Source organism: Phyllobates terribilis, unplaced genomic scaffold (assembly GCF_046119375.1).
Source record: "Phyllobates terribilis strain yellow unplaced genomic scaffold, ASM4611937v1 Scaffold_3__8_contigs__length_932513732, whole genome shotgun sequence".
NCBI classification, from domain to species: domain Eukaryota; kingdom Metazoa; phylum Chordata; class Amphibia; order Anura; family Dendrobatidae; genus Phyllobates; species Phyllobates terribilis.
The window spans coordinates 60,328,779-60,348,539 of NW_027362763.1; the positions used below are offsets into that span (position 1 = coordinate 60,328,779).

Sequence of the window (19,761 nt, forward strand, 5' to 3'; positions counted from 1 at the left end):
CAGTTTGGGATCTAACCCTTCAGACATACTATATATGAGGTATAGTATTAATATACCATAAAAGTCAGTAATAATCAATTAAATGCGAAAAGACATTAAACAATTTTAATTTTTTATTTCTTTGAATTAAAATTGCATGGAAGGATGAAGACAAGTTCTTGGAGGAGCCTTCAACTTTTGCACGTGTCTCTTGCTGGTCAGGAGGCCACAGGTAGGTGGTACAACTCCTTCCATACAGGTACAGCATTAATGGTGGATGTGCTGTAGTTTCTTCAGGGCGCTAGATTTGGGGGTTTTATGTCCTCGAGATGTCAATGGTGCGTTGGTGGCAGCAGCCAAAAATGCAGCTTTCTCTGACAGCACGAGCAGCCCTGGATAATCCACGCCGGCAGGATGTTATCATCCGGCGGAAGAGAGAACCTAGGAGAAAAGATGTAAAACTGATGTAAGTAATGGGACTCCATATTAGAGGACACTACTGTGGTGTCACTGTAACATGACGTTAGAGGAATCTCATCATACAGAGGAGCAGAATCATTGTCAGCCATCATACATGTGACAATCCCACCACTGACGGATAACATCTGCTCCACATGACTTCTTCTCACTGACGTCATACAACATGGAGATTATCGTCACACTTACCTCGCCTAGTTTCCCCCTCTTCAACTTTCTCTGTTTTTAGTTGTTTTCTCAGTGTTCGAAAATATTTTCTTCTCTTCTGAACTGGAGATTCTAATCAAAAAGCCAGAAAAAAATGTTGATTATAAACTCCTAAAAGATGAGCTTTGTATCTTTATAGAGTTATGCAACTGATTAATATGAACCTGTAGCTTTTCTGGGTTCCGGTGGTGTCTCCCCAAAGAACCATGTCCCCATATTAATATGACATTACTTTCAGCAAGCCACGGTGTTATATAATCAGTTAGATAAAAATTCATTGTAACTTTAAAGAAGACCCATCACCAGGTCAAAAGTGTCCAAGATTCGCTCTTATTTTATGTCGGCTTCTCCCCTGAGTATTCTGATATTTGTTTTCCTAAAATCCACAGTACGGTTGTAGAGATATGGGACTTTTTATTTAGTGTTAATTATTATGGTCTTTATCATGTGGGCGTGGTAACCTAAGGACACGCCCCAGAGGATCCTGTGAGCACCGCCCCTTTGTAAAGAATAAAAATTACCACTAATTACAAAGGCCCATAACTATGGAACCGTATGGGGGATTTTAACAAAACAAAAAAATAGAATACTCAGGGGAGCAGAAAGAATAAAGGAAGTAATTTTAGAGCCTTAATATTTAAATTTTGGATCATAGGCTATAATTGGATGGCCTATAAACCTGTACATACCTGACAATGAGGGCGAGGATGACTCACTGTTTTTAGCAGTAAAACACTGATTGTCTCCAACAGTTTTGGAAGGGGAAGATTCTTTCTGCCTGTTGGTAGAAAAAAGACACGTAAATTACAAGGAAAAAACAATAGAATAACGGAAGAACACCTGTCTGTAAGGTCAATTAGGACAACATAGAGGAGATATCCTGCTCAAGACCACATTTTACCAGCAAGAATGGAGTCTAATTAGTAATATTGGCCTGTAGTGAGTTGGAAATGAATGGTTGGTCGCAACAATCAGCTGTTATTGAAGTTATCACAAGTAAGACCCACAGAGATTGTGTAGTCATGGTGTGGTGGATGCTAGATTTAGATTTGTGTTACTCGTATCTTGTATTTGGATCCGACATATCTCGGGACTAAATCTCATAATAATAATAATCTACTCACATTTCTGAGCATTTTTCATTGATCTCTGGGGAACACCCTGGAGGTGACATAGGCTCTTCATTGCCTCCATCACTGTTCTCTTGGGAACACTGTGGAGGTGACATAGGCTCTATATTGGTCATCATCCCAGTATTGGTGATATATAGCTAAAACAGATAAAGAAATATAAAATAGATATATTTAATTTTTTTTTGTAATTATAGGTTTCATACATTTTATTAGCCACATACTTACTTTAGAAGACCTTTGATAAGTTGATGCAAAGTTTTTGATTTCTGGCCAGTCATTGTCCTCACTTGTGTCCCCCTCATCTGAATTCATATGTTTGAAGCTGCTACTTCGAGCTAAAAAATACAAGTGTTATTAGAGATTATTAGTATAATACCCAGACAGTCACCATGTTATCACTAATAATGATGGGAACTGATTTTGACATAAAATGAAAGACAAGACACACGTCAGTTTTCTGCAGATGACGTCTCATTTTACTTACTGATAAAGTAGCGGGTGTCCTCATCTGACTTTAGGTCAGGAACGAACAGGGGCTTCTGACTTAAAAGGTTGTCAAAGTCTAAGTCACGCATAAATGGATGAATTTTGATCTCATTTGCGCCTCCTGGAAAAGGAAGACAAAAAAGAAAGTGATACAGTCATTGTCAGAGAAACTGCTCCATATCTGTAGAATTTATGTTAATCTGAACTGAAGATGTAACAGAGCCGACATAAAGGAAATATATTGAACATTATAGCATGAAGAATGGGTAATAGACAAGTAGGTAGAGTACAGAACCTCAGTGCTGATCCTCATGGAACCCATCATTTGTCTGGTCACGCTGTAATAATTCATTGATAATACTATTAATATTACCTGTTCCAAGTCTCAGTGCTGGAATTTTTCTGAGCAGTTGAGTGATGATGCCTCGAGCATTAGTTGGAGGAAAGTAATTACATCTCCAAGGTATATCATCTGTTATATAAAAAGCAAATATTATAAGAAATAAAACCTCTTCATTTATTTTCATAAAAAAAAATTCCTTAACAAAGCTAGAAAAAACTACAGAACTATTCAAGTCAAATAACAGTGACATCACAAGCATTCAGATTATTTTACTTACCCTGGATGATACTGTGTAAAATATTCCTTCTGCAAGCCCCTGTAAATGGTGGATATCCAAATAGAAATTTATATAGGATAATCCCTATTGACCACCAGTCAACAGGCCTTCCATAGCCTATCTTTAGGATAACTTCTGGGGCCATGTAAGTAGGGGTGCCAGCAGTCTGGAAACCAACAGAAAAAGGAGATGATGATCAATAAATATAATTGCGACACATAACATCAGTGGAAATGTTTTTCTAGAGAAATTATAAATCAGAGAAGGAGAAAGAGATGAGATCTGTAAAGTACAAGACCCTGTAAGTAAAGCCTACCTCTTTATCAAGGAACTCTTTGGTGATGTCCTTAGTTGGAGTCTTGTAGAAGTCTGAGTTTGGTCTCATGAGGCCGAGTTTTGAAACCCCAAAATCAGTGACCTTAATATGTCCTGTTGATGTTATCAGGAGGCTGTGAAAGAAAAGATGGTGTCAGCACCAAGTAATAACCCACAGACTGTATAAGAAACTCTAACTTTCTTCCCCTCTAATATGCTAGAGGGGTCACTTACTTCTCAGGCTTCAGATCTCTGTGCACCACACCATAGCTGTGCAGGTATTCCACAGCAAGGACCGTTTCCGCAATGTACATACGGGCCAAGAGGACTGGTAAAGGACCCCTGTGCTTTAGAAGGGTACCACAGTCACCTCCTACAGGAGAAAGCAAATATGAGAACTGAGGGTTTGTTACAATGTAAATTACACATGATGAGTGGGAATGTGAAAAAGGCGGAGACATTGGGACAGGATGGTCTATATATACTGTATAATGTAGTGCGTATACTGCATACTGCAGATAGACCCTATACATAGAGACAGAGCCTCATCTACGAGCCTCTAATTTTTTTCTCTGTGAACGTTCTTATCTATAAAAACTCTTCAAAAAGACGAATCTTCCTTTTACCCATAGTGGAAATTGCTGCCGTGCTCAGCGAGGACATACTGGGGGACTTTCATAGAGATCAATGGTTTTTCAGGCATCTTGGTAACAGATGACTTATAATAATTGCAAAGAGGACATGTAACCGTCCATGTGGGCACATTGTGGTCATATATAGGTGCTAGGATTAAGCAGACGTGGGCTGGATATAGATACAATGGATGTGTCCTACCTGGTACATACTCCATGACCATACATAGATGAAGTTTAGTAGGAAAGGAGCAGAACGTGGAGACCACAAAGGGACAATCTGCGAATGCTGAGATGTCCCTCTCCAGAAAGGCCCATTCAAGCCTCTTTGGCTTTTTCAGGTTCTCCTTGTCCATTTTCTTCATAGCGCAGACTTGGTTTGTGTCTTTATGGCGAACTAAGTGGACGGCCCTGGAGAGGAGAAAAAAACATGATTTACTATAAATTCTTATTAACAATCTATCTATAGATCTCATCAAATGATCTCCTGTATTAATGATTAATGTGGGGCCATCACTAGAAAACCATGTCTATAAATACATAAAATAACACTCCACAAATGATCACCAATGGGGGGTCCTCATCCACGTCACATCCTAACTGACCTGAATAGTGACAGATAGATGTGGACCATGATGTGAACTCATAATTTGTCCATGGGAACATAACATGAGAAGGACGCAGAGACATCGTCATAAGGAGCCCTGGGAAATATATATAATACCAAAGTAAAGCTCACCCAAAGGCTCCACTGCTGATCAGTTTGATCAGTTTATAGTCGCTCTTACAAGGATTTCTCCCCAGGTTCAATGATCCGATCGCGGCCTAAAAAGGAATAAGAAATGACATTAAGACATAGAAACTGCAGGGGAATAAAAGCTGAAGATGAAGGAACGTCTCTCTTCTATATTATGTCCATGATGATTACACTGCAGCAGATGTAGGGGACGTGATACAAGCTGAACCCTGCACAGACACTATTATATTATAGGAGATATCCCCCTTATACAAAGACACAGGCGGAAATACAAACTCCGCACCACTGAGTACAGACTGTCCTCACAGATGATGAAGCCACAGGGACAGGTGGCCATAAAATACCCTGTGTCTGCCTGGAGTGGACATGGAGGCCTCCACCATCATAAATCTGACCTTCTGCTAAATGGCTGGTAATCTGGAGAAGATCAGACAACAAGGACATGAGATGTAGACCTGTGTCTGCCTGGAGAGGACAGGGAGGCCTCCACCATCATGAAACTGACCTTCTGCTATATGATTGGTAATCTGGAGAAGATGAGACAAGGACATGAGATGTAGACCTGTGTCTGCCTGGAGCGGACATGGAGGCCTCCACCATCATAAATCTGAGCTTCTGCTATATGGCTGGTGATCTGGAGAAGATCAGAGAACAATGACATGAGATGGAAACCTGTGTCTGCCTGGAGAGGACAGGGAGGCCTCCACCATCATGAACCTGAGCTTCTGCTATATGGCTGGTGATCTGGAGAAGATCAGACAACAAGGACATGAGATGTAGAAGATGATAGATCCTTACCAGGCGCTCCACTGAGTAGGCCGGATACTCCAGTACAAGCAGGACATTTTGGGCCAGTTGTTTAATAAAGGCCAATTCTCCACTTTGGGATTTTTCTTCTGCCTATAGAGATGAAAACAAAGAAGAAAGGAAAATCATGAGAGAAAAAGCAAAACGGAGGAGGCCATTTATATCACCATGTTACTTATGCTATCTACACTACAAGTACTACATGACAACTGACGAGGGATCCGGTCTCTTGTAAACCTTTAAATCCCCACGTCCTCCCTCCATACCCAATGTATGTATATAAGACACATGGCTGCTTGTGACCTGTGTAAAATGGCCACAGCAGACTCCAACTCAAAACGCGGGGTGACTGCAACAATGATAGCCCCACAATTATATACAGTAGATATCTAATAGGCTTTAAACCAGAAGAAAAACAACACCTAATTAAGAGTTAGACCCTAGCCGCACCACACCGACACAAGGGTTAAGGCATTAATATCCCACATTAATACCACTATCCTCACAGGACCGAAGTCCACTAGTTATATTGAGATGTAACCAAAGTCACTATTCCCCCAACAGTAACCTCCGTCCAAAGGACATCACATTTATCAAGACTCTGACCCAAACCTATCCCCCACCGCTGTGACCGTCCCAAAACCTCTACTTATCAAGTGCCAGCCTTCAAACTTTCCTCCCATCTCTTTATAAGGGCTGGTTGGATGCTGGAACGTGAAACTCCTACCTTCTTCCTTTTATTGTCCCCCTGTAACCCAGCTCCTCAACTCCTTCCCGCAAATGTACGGGTTATTAACATCCTGGAAGGGTCCTCACATGTGGAGGGGGCTCAGGAGCTGAGCTCCCCAAACATGCGTATATGAAATAGCCAGCATCTGTCCCTAAAAACCGTGGACAACGCAGAATTCTTCTGTTAACCATTTAAATAAAGCTGTCAGTCTGTGACAGTATCATTTCAATTGTGCATGCACCGATGCCTGAGCACTCTTGCTTTCATCGGCCCTCCACAAGGCGATCACAGGGGTCTAATGCATTTCTAGGACAACCAGGGGTCTGCTGAAGACCTCCGTTGCTGAAACCACGGTCCTCCTTGTGAAGCTTAGCTATAGGCTGAGCTCCAGAGGAGATTAAGATTTTCACTATATAGCGCAATACTGTAGTATTGCAATATATAGTATGAGCGATTTGCTGGATTAAGTCCCCTAAGGGAACGAAAAAAAAAAATTAAAAATAAAGAAGAAAAGATTTAAAAAAATGTTAAAAATATAAAAGTTCAAATCACTCCTCTTTTCACCATTTAAAATAAAGAAAGGAAAAAATTAATGATCATATTTGATATTGCTGGTCTTAATGAGTCCCTCTCCTTTTCATCTTTTTTATAAATCTAAAGTCATATCTCATTATCTACAGTATTCCTTGCAACATAATTATTGTCCTCCCTCTATTTCATGGATATGAACGCCTTGGCATTGTTTTTAATATTGGTTTTCCTAATTTTATTATTTTTCTACTTCCTTTGTTTCAGTTTTTTTAATTTATTCATTTTGACCAGACATTTCCCAGGAGAGATATATATATGCTTGGGCTAGAAGATGTTACATATTATAATGTGGATCCAAGGATCAGCTGTCATAATGCTCCACAACTTATGTGACGCCTCCGTGGTTGGATTGATCTGCACCTTAAACTTTGGATGAGTCCTTGGCAATATAACTGTGATTCACTATCTATCTGGAATCATATGAAGATGAACACTGCTGTCACTGATGTTCATTTCACATTATGTTCTCTGTGTACTTTGACTTTCCAGCTGGACTTACTTTTTGTAGGTGCTGTGCGCGCGTGTTGTCTCCTCTGCCCGTGGACGTGCGATCAGCTGTCTCTGTGGTGTGGGTGCGCGCGCGGGCGCCCGTGCACACATATTGTGCCGCGCGCCCGCGCTCTGCGCACCTGTTCCTGACGGCTTGGTCGTGCCTCTGTGGGCGGATAACGACAGCGCGCGCGCCGCCAATAGGCACCCGCCCATTGCTATCAGGTGATCGGTCACGTGGGGCCACACGTGACCGACATCATGGGGTATATACAGGTCTGTTTTCTCTTCACATATCACTTCCCCTTGAGGAAGCGGTCGTTGCTGACCGCGAAACGCGCGTCGGGCTGCCACTGTGCGTTCCTTTATGCACTTTACCCTCCTTTTGGCACTCTTTGTGGTAAGAGACTACCTTAAAAATGTTTTATGTGACATGTATCTGATTATTTGTGGGCAGGAGCACTATTTAGATAGATACCTGATGCATATGGCAAGTGTAAATCCAATGACTATGGAATACTTATGGATTACTTTTTGATATAATATATTATTACACTCATTGGATTGTCTTGATATACTAACCTTATGCTATATTATCTATATTGCTCATGTCCCACTGTGACCATATGCGTGACCATATATGTATACTTTGTAACATATCTTGCTACATTGGTAATCTAATTAGTGTCTTTATACTATCCGTATTATGTCATTTCTCTTTTTATTATGTACGGTTTTAAATTTGATGGAATAAAAATTTATATTTTTTACGCCAATTAACTCTTTCTTCTCCTATGTACCCATGTGTTTCATGAGTTGGCTCAGTTTGACAAATCTGGGATATATTTCCCCCCGGATATGCCAACTTTACCCCTATAGGGTCTATTTAGTCGTATAGCGCAATACTGTAGTATTGCAATATATAGTATGAGCGATTTGCAGGATTAAGTCCCCTAAGGGAACGAAAAAAAAAATTAAAAATAAAGAAGAAAAGATTTAAAAAAATGTTAAAAATATAAAAGTTCAAATCACTCCTCTTTTCACCATTTAAAATAAAGAAAGGAAAAAATTAATGATCATATTTGATATTGATGCGGTTGTTAAAGTCTGATCTTTTAAGATAGGGAATTAATTAATACGATCAATAAACACCGAAAAGAGGAAAAAAAATTGGATTTGTGTTTTTTTTTGTCTTCTCATTTCACTTAAAAACATTAATAATAAACAATCAAAACACCCATAGAATCTATGATTCTATGACACTCTATGTACACAAAGTTCACTGCAAAACTCAAATCTTCACTCATCCCAATCGACAGAAAACTAAAATGTTATGGGTCCCTGAATATAGCGACACAAAGAACCATTGCATCTCACTTGGAATTTTTTTCCCTTGTTTCAGTACAATGTATGGTAAATAGAATGGAGCCACTGAAAGCTACAACTTGTCCTGCAAAAGAATCAAGCCCTCACATGTCTATGTCAATGGAAAAATAACAAATTTATGGCTCTTGAAAGAAAGTGAGGAAAAAATGAAGGCATAACAACTGAAAACTCTGTGGTCCATAATTGGTTAACCAATCCAATTCCCCCCTACCTCCACAACCCTCCCAATAACCCTGTAGATATCACCCTCTCCCTTGTCATGTAGCCTGTATGCCCTATTACTGCTCCCCGGCTATTCTTATCTGGGTATTTGGTACAGGTTAAACTTATATTCCATTATTATTTTCCATTATTACTATATGATTTGTGCAGATTGTCCGCTATTTACCTGTTGTACTAATGTCCATATGTTCTTCTGTAAATGCTCAAGATATTCTGAGCTTATATGACCTCGTTTGTATTTGGTCAGGCAATCTCTCACAAGCTCCATTACCAGCCGGTAAGTGAAGCTGAGGACGCCATCGGGTAGTGGTAGCACAAAGTCAGGGTCATAGGTGGTAAGAATCCCCTGGAGTAGTGCTAACACCTGAAGTCTGTCTGGAGGAATTCCAGACATTTCCAGTAAATCCAAGCGCAGTCTGTATATGACTAGCTATATGGCTTATCACACCGACAACAATGACACCGGAAAGTCAAAATGACAACTAGAGTGTAATCACTTGTAGAAGTAGTGATGGTTAATTGTGATGTCATAATGGAATCTTGTGTTCTACTCTTAAAGGGGCAGCTTACCTTATAAGGAAGTTGCCTAGCATCCCTTAAGGAGGCAACAATATAGGCTGAGCATCGGTACCATATGCAGACATGGATGATAGAGCTATGGACACTTTACTCTTCTGAGCAGTTAGAGTATTATTATGTTGTTACATAAATTATTTATATCTGTTCCACACAATAAAAATTACAGTGTTTTGTATCAATAAGAAAGTCATATTCCGGGGCTAAAAGACAATGTATATCTTTGTACCGTGTTAGGGGCTAAAAGAAGTATCTTTACTGAGGGAACAGGGCCGGACTAGGGGCTGCGCCCAGCTCTGGCATAGGACGCACACAGGCCCATGTTACTCTCCCACACCCACTTTCAAAGATGAGGGTCTCTATTACAAATATGACCCTGCCTACCATTGGAGAAAATCTAAATTTACTACTCCCCGTGATACCAATTTATTAGGATGATCATTTAGGTCTCTTTATCACATTAATAGTTCCCCTCTGGGTCTCCTTATAATAATATTAGTGCCCCTCTGGGTCTCCTTATAATAATAATAGTGCCCCTCTAGGTCTCCCTATAATAATAATAGTGCCCCTGTGGGTCTCCTTATAATAATAATAGTGCCCCTCTAGGTCTCCCTATAATAATAATAGTGCCCCTCTGGGTCTCCTTATAATAATAATAGTGCCCCTCTGGGTCTCCCTATAATAATAATAGTGCCCCTCTGGGTTTCCTTATAATAATAATAGTGCCCCTCTGGGACTCCTTATAATAATAATAGTGCCCCTCTGGGACTCCTTATAATAATATTAGTGCCCCTCTGGATCTCCTTATAATAATATTAGTGCCCCTCTGGGTCTCCCTATAATAATAATAGTGCCCCTCTGGGTCTCCTTATAATAATAATAGTGCCCCTCTGGGTCTCCTTATAATAATAATAGTGCCCCTCTGGGTCTCCTTATAATAATAATAGTGCCCCTCTGGGTCTCCCTATAATAATAATAGTGCCCCTCTGGGTTTCCTTATAATAATAATAGTGCCCCTCTGGGTCTCCTTATAATAATAATAGTGCCCCTCTGGGACTCCTTATAATAATATTAGTGCCCCTCTGGATCTCCTTATAATAATAATAGTGCCCCTCTGGGTCTCCTTATAATAATATTAGTGCCCCTCTGGGTCTCCTTATAATAATAATAGTGCCCCTCTGGGTCTCCTTATAATAATAATAGTGCCCCTCTGGGTCTCCTTATAATAATAATAGTGCCCCTCTGGGTCTCCTTATAATAATATTAGTGCCCCTCTGGGTCTCCTTATAATAATAATAGTGCCCCTCTGGGTCTCCTTATAATAATAATAGTGCCCCTCTGGGTCTCCTTATAATAATAATAGTGCCCCTCTGGGTCTCCTTATAATAATAATAGTGCCCCTCTGGGTCTCCTTATAATAATATTAGTGCCCCTCTGGGTCTCCTTATAATAATAATAGTGCCCCTCTGGGTCTCCTTATAATAATAATAGTGCCCCTCTGGGTCTCCTTATAATAATAATAGTGCCCCTCTGGGTCTCCTTATAATAATAATAGTGCCCCTCTGGGTCTCCTTATAATAATAATAGTGCCCCTCTTCGTCTCCTTATAAGATTAAAGGGAATCTGTCAGAAGGATCAGCTCTCCCTCCCAAGCCGTCTATATGGGCATACGTTATACACGTGGTCCCTTTACCAGCGAGGTTGGTCGACTGGGATAAGAAAATCATTCAACGAGAGACTAGATGGATTTTATTATCTAATGGCCTATTGTTATAGTGTGTTCACTATTCAGTATGGCCCTATTACATAGACTATCACCATACAGTGTGTAGGCCAATTGTGGCTGCGCTCTTCTATACGGCATAGTCGGCCATTTGGACGGACTTCTTTTCTTTATCTATACTTTTAATCTTGGCTGCACTGAATATTGATTCAGGGTTAAATGATTCTCCTTTGTGTGTGCATCGATTATATCTGGTACATTTACACTATATTAATACATCCTCTATATTTATAATATATCTATACACCTATATTCCCTGTTGTCTTGTTGCCTAGCCATTATGGGAACCAATCTGGACCTATGATGTGATAAATACTTGATGAGATCCATAAAACAGCGCCCCCTATTGGAGCCCACTGTGCCTTTCAAGCATGGACCTTCTGGTATCTGTATGGGGAGGAAACCTCTCGCTGGAGCGCCGCGTGCCTCCCAATGTGCACTGACGCCCCCTCCGGTCTCATCGCTGGAACACATTTTTATGTAAAGTGTCATTGAATGCAGCAGCCGGGTCTAAGCTCCTAATAAACACAACCCTCCGCCTGCCCCGCTGTGTTATTACAGGCTCTATTCCCCTTCAAGCCTAAGCGTCAGAATGCCTGCTCCTCCTCTTACCTCCCCCTTTCACCTGCTGTTATAGTACAGCCTGTCTGGGCTTTGTATTAAATAGTGTTGAGCCACCCCCGTAGTGATCGGGTTCGGTTCGGTTCGTCGAACACCGGGATGTTCGAGGAACTGTTCGTCGAACACCTTAGAACACCATCGAACACCGTTAAAACCAATGGCAGGCCAACAAAAACACATAGAAACACATAGAAAACACCTTCAAAGGTGTCCAAAAGCTGACAAACTGCTCAGAAGACGCTCTCTTTAAAAAAGCCGGCCAGCAATTCAGCAGCGGCATACACCGGTACCCGACAATTTAGACAAGAAGGAATAGAGCATCACACATAGATTAGATAGATAGAAACATGTCAGTCACACATATAAGAAGCACAGTGACAGTGTTGCTTACTGTACTTGTCATTTAGTGTAAAGGATTTATTAAAAAAAATAATAGTGTTTTCGTGCACCGTCTCTTTAAAAAAGCCGGCCAGCAATTCAGCAGCGGTACCCGACAATTTAGAACAGAAAGATAGAGCATCACACATAGATTAGATAGATAGAAACATGTCAGTCACATATATAATAAGTACAGTGATAGTGTTGATTACTGTACTTGTCATTTAGTGTTAAAATAAAGGATTTATTAAAAAAAAAATTGGCGTGGGGTTCCCCGTAATTATAGTCTCTAGCGGAGGTTAAGCAGACGGCTGGGGCAGATGTTTGAAGCCTTGGAAGGGGGTAATACCCACGGAGCTTCCCAGGCTACTAATATCAGCCCCCAGCTGAATACCTAGCCTTTACTAGCTATTAAAATGGGGGACCCCACAAAAAAAATGACGTGGGATCCCCCCTATTTTAATAGCTAGCAAAGGCTAGGCAGACAGCTGGGGGCTGATATTAATAGCCCAGGAAGGGTACCATGAATATTGGCCCCCTCCCAGGCTAGAAACACCAGCCGTCAGCCGCCCCAGAAATGGCGCATCCATAGGATGCGCCAATTCTGGCACTTAGCCTCGCTCTTCCCACTGCCCTGTAGCGGTAGCAGTGGGGTAATAGGGCTGGGGTTGATGTCAGCTTATAATGCCAGCTGACATCAAGCCCAGGTTAGTAATGGAGAGGCGTCTATAAGACACCCCCATTACTAACCCCATAGTCAAAGTTAAAAAAAAACCACAAACACCCAGAATAAAGTCCTTTAATTGAAATAAAGACACAATTCTTTATTGTTCTAAATTAAACCATACTTGCCATCACGCCCATTCCAGCTGAAGCCAATGATCTCCTGCAATAAAAGAAAAATAATAAACCAACCTCATCCTTACCTTTCCATGGTTCCCACGACAGCTTCAGCTCTGCTACATCGAGATGACAGGCTGGACCGCAGCAGAACGCTGCCATCCAGCCTGTCAACCCGCAGACACTGAGAAGAGCAGGCTTGCTTGCGCTCCTCAGTGTCTCGCTGTGACGGCATAAAGATGAGCCGAGGTCATGTCCAATGAACTCAGCTCACCTCATGTACGTCACTGACAGCGTGGGAGAATTCTCACGCTGAAGAGCTGAGTGCAGGAGAATTTTCCCACGCTGTCAGTGACGTGCATGAGGTGAGCTCATGTCCAATGAACTCATCTCACCTCATGTACGTCACTGACAGCGTGGGAGAATTCTCACGCTGAAGCGCTGAGTGCAGGAGAATTTTCCCACGCTGTCAGTGAAGTGCATGAGGCTGATATTTAAATTTGGCGCACAAATCGGTGATTGGTCGCGGGTAATCAGCACAGTAGTGTTTCACTTTGGCGGCAAGATCAGTGATTGGTCGCGGTCAAGACGGCGACCAATCACCGATTTGTGCGGCACATTTAAATAGCGGCCGCGACCAATTGGATGTCAGCGGCGCTCCCCGGTCCTCCCTTTACACCCTAGCTGCATGGATTTCAGCGGCGCTGCCTGTGCGGCTACTTCCGCTGCGAGAACCCGGGACATGAGCGGCCGCTCGCAGCAGAAGTATCCCGACCTGCAGCGCTGCTCCCCGGTCCTCCCTTCACACCCTAGCCGCTGATGTCCCCACAGTATCCGCATGGTGTTACAAAGGTCCGGACATTTGTGTTAAAAATCGCTGATTGGTCGCTGGCGCTGCCCGCGACCAATCACCGATTTGGGCGCCAAATTTAAATATCAGCCGCGACCAATCACCCATCTTGGCTCCACATTTAAACACCGCTGTACTGATTGGTCACGGACGCTATTTAAATATGGCGCCAAAATCGGTGATTGGTCGCGCCCAGCGTCGGCGACCAATCAGCACAGCGGTGTTTAAATGTGGAGCCAAGATCGGTGATTGGTTGTGGCCGATATTTAAATTTGGCGCCCAAATCGGTGATTGGTCGCGGGCAGCGCCTGCGACCAATCAGCGATTTTTAACACAAATGTCCGAATCTTTGTAACACCATGCGGATACTGTGGGGACATCAGTGGCTAGGGTGTCAAGGGAGGACCGGGGAGCGGCGCTGCGGGTCGGGATACTTCTGCTGCGAGCAGTCGCTCATCTCCCGGCTTCTCGCAGCGGAAGTATCCGACCAGGCAGCAGCGCTCCCCGGTCCTCACCAATACGATTCGCTGGTTGGTCGTGCTCTCCGCACGCGACCAATCAGTGATCTTGGCGCTAAAATTAAACACCGCTCTGCTGATTGGTCGCGGAACGATGCCCGCGACCAATCACCGATTTGGGCGCCACATTTAAATAGCGGCCGTGACCAATCAGCGAGCTTGGCGCCAAATTTAAACAACGCTCGCGGACTCCAGCCGCGACTAATCAGCATTATTGGCGCCAAATTTAAACACCGCTCTGCTGATTGATCGCGGTCGCCGTCCGCGACCAATCAGCAGTATTGGCGCCAAATTTAAACCCTGCTCGGCTGATTGGTCACGGTTGCTGGCCGCGACCAATCAGCAGTATTGGCGCCAAATTTAAACCCCGCTCTGCTGATTGCTCACAGTTGCCGGCCGCGACCAATCAGCTATTTTGGAGCAAAATTTAAACCCCGCTCTGCTGATTGGTCGCGACCGCCGGCCGCGACTAATCAACATTGTTGCCGCCAAATTTAAACACCGCTCTGCTGAATGGTCGCGGTCGTGACCAATCACCATTATTGGCGCCAAATTTAAACACCGCTTTGCTGATTGGTCACGACAGCAACCAATCAGCATTATTGACGCAAAATTTAAACACCGCTTTGCTGATTGGTCGCGACCGCGACCAATCAGCGTTATTGGCGCAAAATTTAAACCCCACTCTGCTGATTAGTCGCGACCGCCGGCCGTGACCAATCAGCGATATAGTCGCCAAATTTCAACACCGCTTTGCTGATTGCGCCGGGTCTGCCGCATACATATTCTAGAATACCCGATGAGTTAGAATCGGGCCACCATCTAGTTTCATGAAATAATTAAAAAAAAAATTGACGTGGAGCTTCGCACTATATTTGTGTCCAGCCAGGTACAGCAGGCAGGAACGGGCTGCCCCCAACCACCAGCTGCCTATTTGTACCTGGCCGGACACAACAATATAGGAAAGCCCTTTTTTTCTTAATTATTTCATGAATTTCATGAAATAATTAAAAAAAAAAATACGTGGGGCTTCGCCCTATTTTTGTGTCCAGCCAGGTACAACTAGGCAGCTGGGGGCTGGAATCTGCAGCGCAGGGAGGCCCAAGCTTTCTGGGCCCCACCCGCTGCAAAATGCAGTCCGCAGCCACCCCGGAAAATGGCGCATTCATAGAAGCGCCATCTTCTGGCGCTGTACCCAACTCATCCAGGGCCCTGGTGCGGTGGCTCACTGGGTAATAAAGGGGTTAGGGCCAGCTTGGCATTATCAGCTGGCCCTAAGCCCGAAATTCATGGGGTCACGCCAATATTAGACATGACCACCATGAATTTCTAGTAAAGTATTTAAAAAAACACAACACCCAGAAAAAAGTCCTTTAATTGAAATAAAGGCAGAATTCTTTATTGTTCTAAATTAAACCATACTTACCATCACGCCCATTCCAGCTGAAGCCAATGTCTTCTGCAATAAAAGTAAAATAATAAAGCAACCTCATCCTTACCTTTCCATGGTTCCCAGACAGCTTCAACTCTGCTACATCGAGATGACAGGCTGGACCGCAGCAGAACGCTGCCATCCAGCCTGTCATCCTGCAGACACTGAGAAGCGCAGGCATGCTTGCGCTCCTCAGTGTCTCGCTGTGACGGCATAAAGATGAGACGAGTTCATGTCCAATGAACTCGGCGCACCTCATGCACGTCACTGACAGCGTGGGAGAATTCTCCTGCACTCAGCGCTACAGCGTGAGAATTTTCCCACGCTGTCAGTGACGTGCATGAGGTGAGCTCATTCATGTCCAATGAACTCAGCTGACCTCATGTACGTCACTGACAGCGTGGGAGAATTCTCACGCTGAAGTGCTGAGTGCAGGAGAATTCTCCCACGCTGTCAGTGACGTGCATGAGGTGCGCCGAGTTCATTGGACATGAACTCGTCTCATCTTTATGCCGTCACAGCGAGACACTGAGGAGCGCAAGCAAACCTGCGCTTTTCAGTGTCCGCTGCATGGCAAGCTGGATGGCAGCGTTCTGCTGCGGTCCAGCCTGTCATCTCGATGTAGCAGAGCTGAAGCTGTCGTGGGAACCATGGAAAGGTAAGGATGAGGTTGCTTTATTATTTTACTTTTATTGCAGGAGATCGTTGGCTTCAGCTGGAATGGGCGTGGTGGTAAGTATGGTTTAATTTAGAACAATAAAGGAATGTGTCTTTATTTCAATTAAAGAACTTTATTCTGGGTGTTAGTGTTTTTTTTTTAACTTTGACTATGGGATTAGTAATGGGGGTGTCTTATAGAGGCCTCTCCATTACTAACCTGGGCTTGATGTCAACTGGCATTATAAGCTGACATCAACCCCAACCCTATTACCCCACTGCCACCGCTACAGGGCAGTGGGAAGAGCGAGGCTAAGTGCCAGAATTGGCGCATCCTATGGATGCGCCATTTCTGGGGCGGCTGACGGCTGGTGTTTCTAGCCTGGGAGGGGGCCAATATTCATGGCACCCTTCCTGGGCTATTAATATCAGCCCCCAGCTGTCTGCCTAGCCTTTGCTAGCTATTAAAATAGGGGGGACCCCACGTCATTTTTTGGGGGGGGTCCCCCATTTTAATAGCTAGTAAAGGCTAGGTATTCCGCTGGGGGCTGATATTAGTAGCCTGGGAAGCTCCGTGGGTATTACCCCCTTCCCAGGCTTCAAACATCTGCCCTAGCCGTCTGCTTAACCTCCGCTAGAGCCTAAAATTATGGGGACCCCACGCCAATTTTTTTTTAAATAAATCCTTTATTTTAACACTAAATGACAAGTACAGTAATCAACACTGTCACTGTACTTCATATATATGTGACTGACATGTTTCTATCTATCTAATCTATGTGTGATTCTCTATTCCTTCTATTCTAAATTGTCGGGTACAGATGCTGAATTGCCGGCCGGCTTTTTTAAAGAGACAGTGCATGAAAACACTATTATTTTTTTTAATAAATCCTTTACACTAAATGACAAGTACAGTAAGCAACACTGTCACTGTACTTCATATATATGTGACTGACATGTTTCTATCTATCTAATCTATGTGTGAAGCTCTATTCTTTCGGTTCTAAATTGTCGGGTACCGGTGTATGCCGCTGCTGAATTGCCGGCTTTTCATGTTTCACTGTTGGCACTGTTACCATCGATTTGGGCAATCACTGTAATGCCACAACCACCATGGCTGTGGCATTACAGTGAGAGGCAGACAATCCCTGCATGATTGGTGCTCAAAATAGCGCCAGACATGCAGGACACGCTTTTGGTGCACGAACAGTTATCGAACATAACCTCGAACAGCCGAATTTTTTGCAAATCGTTCGGGTTCGTGGAACAACTCGAACACCGCCCAAAACAGCTCGAATTTGAGATTGGCGAACAGTTCTAGTCGAACACCGCTCATCTCTAGTTTCAAAGCCTCTTATTAACCCTCTCCCCCTATGTATCTACTGGTAGACCCCATATTAATATAAGCCCCTTGCATACCATGAGCTGCAATATTATTATTGTAAGAAACCCCATGTGCACTATTATTATCAGGCATAGATGGGGGCATTATTATTCAGTATCGGCACACAGGGGGCATTATTACTATCTAAGGCAAGGGTGGGCAATTAATTTTCCAAAGAGATCACATGAGAGACCATGACTGTTGCGGAGAACGAACCAATAGACAGATATGAATTCTGCTCAATATTCATATCAACATATTAATTACATTTATTATAATATATTAATATTATCACTAGAGATGAGCGGTGTTCGACTCGAACTGTTCGCCAATCTCAAATTCGAGCTGTTTTGGGCAGTGTTCGAGCCGTTCGGCGAACACGAACAATTTGAAAAAAATCCGGCTGTTCGAGGTTATGTTCCATAACTGTTCGTGCACCAAAATCATAACTGGATTTTTTCTCAGTAATGCTGAAAATTAATGTTAATACGCAGTTTGAGTGTACAGCGGGGCGGGGGGAGGGGCAGGGGATGGATCTCTGCAGAAATAATGAAGATCTCCATTTTTTTTTCTCTTTCCCCCATTTACAGTGGGGAGATGCAATCTGTCAGCCTATCAGCAGCGCACACACGGAGCGAACTGCTTTTTTCACACAAGCAAAGGCATGTGTCATTGGCAGTGTATGTCACATGTCCTTGCCCTATAAGACCCAGCCATTTTCCACGTAGCCACCATTTTCTCACTGCTGCAGCTGCGTGTTAGACGGCACCGCTGTTGCTGTGTGCGCTATACTTTGAGTGTTCATTTCAAGCCAATTTTCGCACAAATCTACAGATAGCTTGGGAGTAGGGGATAGTTGTGATTGCAGTCCTTTTGAGGACTAGGTTACATCATTTCCTACGACTTTTATCAGGCAGGTCTGTGCTCTTAAATAGATAGGTTGGGAGTAGGGTCTACTTGTAATTGCAGTCCTTTTCTGGACTAGGTTACAGCATTTCCTAGGACTTTTTGCTAGGCAGGTCTGTGCCAGTGCTGTGCAAGTTTTTTTTCACAGCATTTGGCTAAATCTAGCTAAGCAAATCCTTTTTGGCCTCTTGCAGTGTGTGTTAGTCAGTGGAGTAGCCTATCTGTGTTGCAAGCTATACCACCTGTGTATAGAATACAAATTATTTTACTGCACCTAGCCAAGTAAAACCTTTTGGGCATAGCATCATTCTATTAGTCCATCTATACTAACCTCCACCAGGTTGCAAATTAAAAATAATTTTTATCTGCATCTAGCTCTGAAAAAAAATGTGGTCTTGTAGCAGTGTGTGGGACTTGTTCTATTAGTCCATCTATACTAACCTCCACCAGGTTGCAAATTAAAAATAATTTTTATCTGCATCTAGCTCTGAAAAAAAAATTGGGCTTGTAGCAGTGTGTGGGACTTGTTCTATTAGTCCATGTATACTAACCACCACCAGGTTGCAAATTAAAAATAATTTTTATCTGCATCTAGCTCTGAAAAAAAAATTGGGCTTGTAGCAGTGTGTGGGACTTGTTCTATTAGTCCATCTATACTAAGCTCCACCAGGTTGCAAATTAAAAATTATTTTTATCTGCATCTAGCTCTGAAAAAAAATGTGGGCTTGTAGCAGTGTGTGGGACTTGTTCTATTAGTCCATCTATACTAACCTCCACCAGGTTGCAAATTAAAAATAATTTTTAGCTGCATCTAGCTCTGAAAAAAAATTTGGGCTTGTAGCAGTGTGTGGGACTTGTTCTATTAGTCCATCTATACTAACCTCCACCAGGTTGCAAATTAAAAATAATTTTTATCTGCATCTAGCTCTGAAAAAAAATTTGGGCTTGTAGCAGTGTGTGGGACTTGTTCTATTAGTCCATCTAT

General features: G+C 42.9%; 1 protein-coding gene and 1 long non-coding RNA gene across 2 annotated transcripts; both read right to left on the bottom strand.

Annotated features, from left to right (window-relative positions):
* Nucleotides 1-288: 288 nt before the first annotated feature.
* LOC141257925 (uncharacterized) lies at nt 289-1,441 on the bottom strand. The gene is made up of 3 exons (XR_012318128.1): nt 1,353-1,441; nt 646-735; nt 289-420 (listed from the first exon to the last, which is right to left on the bottom strand). It is a non-coding gene; the product is annotated as an uncharacterized lncRNA (long non-coding RNA).
* A 342-nt stretch (nt 1,442-1,783) lies between these two features.
* Nucleotides 1,784-4,214, bottom strand: LOC141257826 (microtubule-associated serine/threonine-protein kinase 3-like). The gene is made up of 8 exons (XM_073672841.1): nt 4,052-4,214; nt 3,452-3,590; nt 3,219-3,351; nt 2,903-3,068; nt 2,656-2,754; nt 2,281-2,403; nt 2,022-2,131; nt 1,784-1,933 (listed from the first exon to the last, which is right to left on the bottom strand). Exons 1-8 carry the CDS (start codon nt 4,212-4,214, stop codon nt 1,784-1,786), a joined length of 1,083 nt encoding a protein of 360 aa, XP_073528942.1.
* Nucleotides 4,215-19,761: the final 15,547 nt, after the last annotated feature.